A 5000-nucleotide genomic window follows, 5' to 3' on the forward strand; every position below is an offset into this window, starting at 1 on the left:
ATCCGTTTTGTTCGGCGTAACTTTGGAGCTAATGAACTAGTCTTTTGTAAGAGAATAGAAATTATTGTACAACTGGAACGCAATAAAGTTGTTGAAACTCGTCACTGATTAATTTTCTAAAAACACATAACAATAAAAGTGATAGTTATACTTAAAACAATAAAATTACAGTTAAAATAAGACTTTGAAATCAAATAGAAGGGAATTATTTATAAATGAAAGATTATGCAAAAAAAGTCTAATACAATTTATACTACTATTTGAAATAAGAATGAAATTGCATATGAATGTAAGATTCTACAAAAATCTAATACAAATTATGTTGCTATACGGACATGCATCCTGCAAGGCAATGGAAATATCCCTAAAAGAGTTTGTCGATTTGAGAATAAAACTTCAAGAAGAATATTAGGAATCAGATGGGAAGATAGAGGGTGACAGAATTTCCATTTTTAGACGAGATAATGATAAAAGAGAGATGATAATGAATGGCAAGCCAATAATTATTATGATTATGTCAATATCAACGGGGGTTAATGATCGCTAATGATAATAAAGAGAGTAGTAATTAAGCATGGTGGAAGCAGAATAATAAACAATACTAATGAACTCACATACAATAATTACGGTTTTATATTTTTCCGATTAAGTTAAAAAATATACTGACATGAGAGATTAATAAACAATACGAAAACACTGAAATAAAATAATTAAGGCTTTATGTTTTCCCAATTAAAATAATTATGGCTTTATGTTGCCTCAATTAAAATAATTAAGGCTTTATGTTTTCCCAATTAAAATAATTAAGGCTTTATGTTTTCCCAATTAAAATAATCAAGACTTTATGTTTTCCCAATTAAAATAATCAAGGCTTTATGTTTTCCCAATTAAAACAATTAAGCTTTATGTTTTTCCAATTAAAATAATCAGGGCTTTATGTTTTCCCAATTAAAATAATCAAGGCTTTATGTTTTCCCAATTAAAATAATCAAGGCTTTATGTTTTCCAAATTAAAATAATCAAGGCTTTATGTTTTCCCAATTAAAACAATTAAGCATTATGTTTTTCCAATGAAAATAATCAAAGCTTTATGTTTTCCCAATTAAAATAGTTAAGGCTTATGTTTTCCCAATGAAAATAATCAAGGCTTTATGTTATCCCAATGACGTCAGAAAGAAACTCAAACGAAAGATGAATAAAAAATGCAAAAACGCGACAATAAAATAACTGAGGCTTTCCGTCTTTCCCAACCAAATCAAAAAGAAATTGCTGTTATTTGCTGAAGATAATTGTACAATTACCTTCTACGTCATTTTCTTCAAAAGGTCTGACATCTAAAACTTTCCCGCGAGACTCGGCGATTCTAATGATTACGGTATCGATTTTCATCTCATAAAGTAATGGAAAATAATGGGTGTATTTGGTGGCACGGAATTAAGGGAAACGTTAATTTTTACTTGGAAACTTGTCAGTCAATTTCTCAAAGCAGGAGCCGACGGGGCAGGCAACATGGTGGCGTGGGAAGCATAGCCTGAGAAAAAGCAGAGAGAGAGAGAGAGAGAGAGAGAGAGAGAGAGAGAGAGAGAGAGAGAGAGAGAGAGAGAGGAAAGGAAATAGATCAATGAAGCAGCAATCGAGTTTTCTGTACAGCGTATAATGCTGTATAAAACTCTCAGCCACGGCTCATGAAACTCCCAGCCGCGGCCCATGAATCTTTCACCCACGGCCCGGTGGTGGCATGTGTTTTTAGCACGATCATGGCTAACTCTAACCTTAAATAAAATCAAAATCACTGGGGCTAGAGGGCTGCAATTTGGTATGTTTGATGATTGGAGGGTGGATGATCAGCATACCAATTTGCAACGCTCTAACCTCAGTAGTTTTTAAGATCAGAAAACTTAAACGTGGTTTAAAGGGGAAGAAATGGTTGATAAAAAAAATAAAACATGGCAAATAGAATGGAAAGGAACAAAAACTAAGGTCCATCGTTGCAAAAAAAAACTTCGTTATAATTATAATGAGTTTGCACGCAACTGAAACACGACATAAAATGAACCGGAGACTTTTAATTTTAACAAAGCTAAAAAAATGTGGTTATTAAAGTGCTGAGCAGAGCCAGGAATCACCCCTACATCTATTTGAAATCCTTTCATAAATAACATCACAGCGACGCCGGAAAATCATTACATCATTACATTTTACAACGTAAAAGTAAGAAAAAAAAACAACCTACACTTACAAACAGCATAAAAAGAAGGAAAAACACGCACAAACAACTTAAAAACAAACCAACAACGAAAAGCAACACTGAAGCAACGCACCAATAAGAAAGGGGTGGTAAACATTTTGCTCACCAGTGACGTAATGAAATAGTTGTGGTATGACGTCATCATCCCGATCTGCTGCGCCTGCTTCAGAACCGTGAAGATGTTTTTCCTCTGCACGTCCAGGACTATGTGAGTCACGCCCGCCTTCTTCGTCTCCTTCAGCATAGGCCTACACACGAAAAAAAAAAAAGGATTTCCTTGTTTAGAATATCAATATGAGGCTATGTAAAGGTAATGGCTTTACTGAGAATAATTGAGCATAGGCCTACACAGGAAAAAAAGGAGGATTGCTTTATTTGGAATATAAATATAAAGATAAATAGACGTATTTACTTTATTGAGAATGATAGAGCATAGGCCTACACAGGAAAAGAAGGATTGCTTTATTTGTAATACAAATATAAAGATATATAAAGATAATTACTTTACTGAGAATGGTAGAGCATAGGCCTACACAGACCAAAAAATGGAGGATTGCTTTATTTGGAATATAAATGTAAAGGTAAATAAAGGTATTTACTTTACTGAGAATAATAGAGCGTAGGCCTATACAGGATAAAAGGAGGATTACCTTATTTAAAATATAGATATAAAGCTAAATGTAATTACTTTACTGAGAATAACAGAATGACGGGAAAAGGAGGACTGTTTTATCTAGAAAATTCTGAATATAAAGATTATTCCCTTAAAAAATATATAAAAAAGGAAAACCGCCTTATTTTATTTACAAACAAGAAGAAAAGGAACACATTAACACTTTTTATAATATTAAGAACAAAGGAAGAGTTAATTGCTTTGTTTATAAATGACACTGATGAGGAACACCGTTCTGGCGTTCGAGTGCCTTTGTTTATTTCACATAGAAATATATTTACTGTATAATTGTGGATTTTTATTGCACAGATTGTTTTTTAAGAGACTGTGAATTTCTTAGTAATAATAATAATAATAATAATAATAATAATAATAATAATAATAATAATAATAATAATAAATTCAGATGAACAGCGACAGAGCAAGTTTGGAAAAGAGGTCACTAAGAAATAGAGCTCAAATTCAATTAACAAAACCAATGGGAAGTGATCCGATTGCACACAAACGCAGATGTTTTCCAGTGGTGAGAGAGAGAGAGAGAGAGAGAGAGAGAGAGAGAGAGAGAGAGAGAGAGAGAGAGAGAGAGAGAGAGAGAAATGCAATGATGAGAAAGTGAGAAAGAAATCCAATGATGGTAGAGAATGAGAGAAAGAGAGAAATTCCAATGACGGCAGAGAGAGAGAGAGAGAGAGAGAGAGAGAGAGAGAGAGAGAGAGAGAGAGAGAGAGAGAGAGCTACGCAGAACTCCTGATAAATATTTAGTTAATCAAGAAAACCTGTGCTTTCCTTCACAGAAAAACAATCGCAGTAAGTAAATGTTGACATGCAATGATCTAATGGAAGACATATTTGATCAACAATCAAGTACCAGGGTATTACGAGGGGTGAAAACAATATTCGCGTTTGGACGAGAGAGAAAAATCACGATTCTGAAAAGAAATTAAGATGAACGACTCCGGTGAAAGGCCGTTTGAGTTGACCCGAATCTAGGATTTAGGCCACAGGCCAAGCGCTGGGACCTGTCAGGTCATTCAGCGCTGAAATGGAGATTGAGAGTAAAGAGGTTTGAAAGGTGTAACAGGAAGAAAACCTCGCAGTTGCACTATGAATCAATTGTTAGGAGAGGGTGGAAAGTAAGATGAAGAAAGAGAATATGAAAGGAGGTACAGTAACAGGAATGAAAGGGGTTGTAGCTAGGGGCCGAAGGAACGCTGCACAGAACCTTAAGTAATGCCTACAGTGCACAGCATGAGGTGCACTGACGGCACCAGCTCCCTACGGGAAACAAAGGCAAGGACTTTCAAGTTATAATTGTCCAAATTAAATAAGTAAAAAATGCGCCGAAGTTTTCTGTACAGCGTATAATCAAGGCCACCGTAAATACATCGATCTTTCAGTGGTCTCGGTATAACGCTGTATGAGCCGCGTCCCATGAAACTTTAACCTCAGCCCGGTTTGTGGCCTATCCCATATCATTGCCAGAAGCACGATTATGCCTAACTTTAACCTTAAATAAAATAAAAACTACTAAGGCTAGAGGGCTGCAATTTGGTATGTTTGATGACTGGAGGGTGGATGATCAACATACCAATTTGCAGCCCTCTAGCCTCAGTAGTTTTTAAGGTCTGAGGGAGGACAGAATAAATTGCGGACAGAATAAAGTGCGGACAAAATAAAATGAGGACAGAATAAAGTGCGGACAGAATAAAATGCGGACAGAGTAAAGTGCGGACAGAATAAAGTGCGGACAGAATAAAATGCAGACAGAATAAAGTGCGGACAGAATAAAATGCGGACAGAATAAAGTGCGGACAGAAAAAGTGCGGACAGAGTAAAGTGCGAACGGACAGACAATAGTTTTCTTTTGCAGAAAACTAAAAAACGGACGCAAAGATAAAATACGGATCCTCAGTTTCACCTTGAATTCTGACTCTCTGACCGGAACTCGGTGATATGTATAAACATAAAAGCAACGCCGAAAATCAGGATTATGCGAGACTGAAAGGGTATTTCACAGAGAGTCTTTTGGAGTGCTAAGATGGCAGCGTTTAGGTGGCAAAAGAGTGGAAAGGACATTGA

At 35.6% G+C, this 5000-nt stretch overlaps 1 protein-coding gene across 8 annotated transcripts in view; it reads right to left on the reverse strand.

The window, feature by feature from the left end:
- Positions 1-5000, reverse strand: part of LOC136840743 (glutamate receptor ionotropic, kainate 2-like) — a 297978-nt gene that overhangs the window by 52760 nt on the left and 240218 nt on the right. For all 8 annotated transcript variants that reach the window (XR_010853725.1, XM_067107569.1, XM_067107570.1 and 5 more), the window contains exon 6: positions 2355-2496. Coding sequence is in view for 7 of the 8 variants with exons in the window: in XM_067107569.1 (XP_066963670.1) it covers positions 2355-2496 (142 nt within the window). In the remaining variant the exon portion in view is untranslated. The remainder of the gene's footprint in view (positions 1-2354; positions 2497-5000) is intronic.

Source organism: Macrobrachium rosenbergii, chromosome 8, assembly GCF_040412425.1.
Source record: "Macrobrachium rosenbergii isolate ZJJX-2024 chromosome 8, ASM4041242v1, whole genome shotgun sequence".
Taxonomy (NCBI): domain Eukaryota; kingdom Metazoa; phylum Arthropoda; class Malacostraca; order Decapoda; family Palaemonidae; genus Macrobrachium; species Macrobrachium rosenbergii.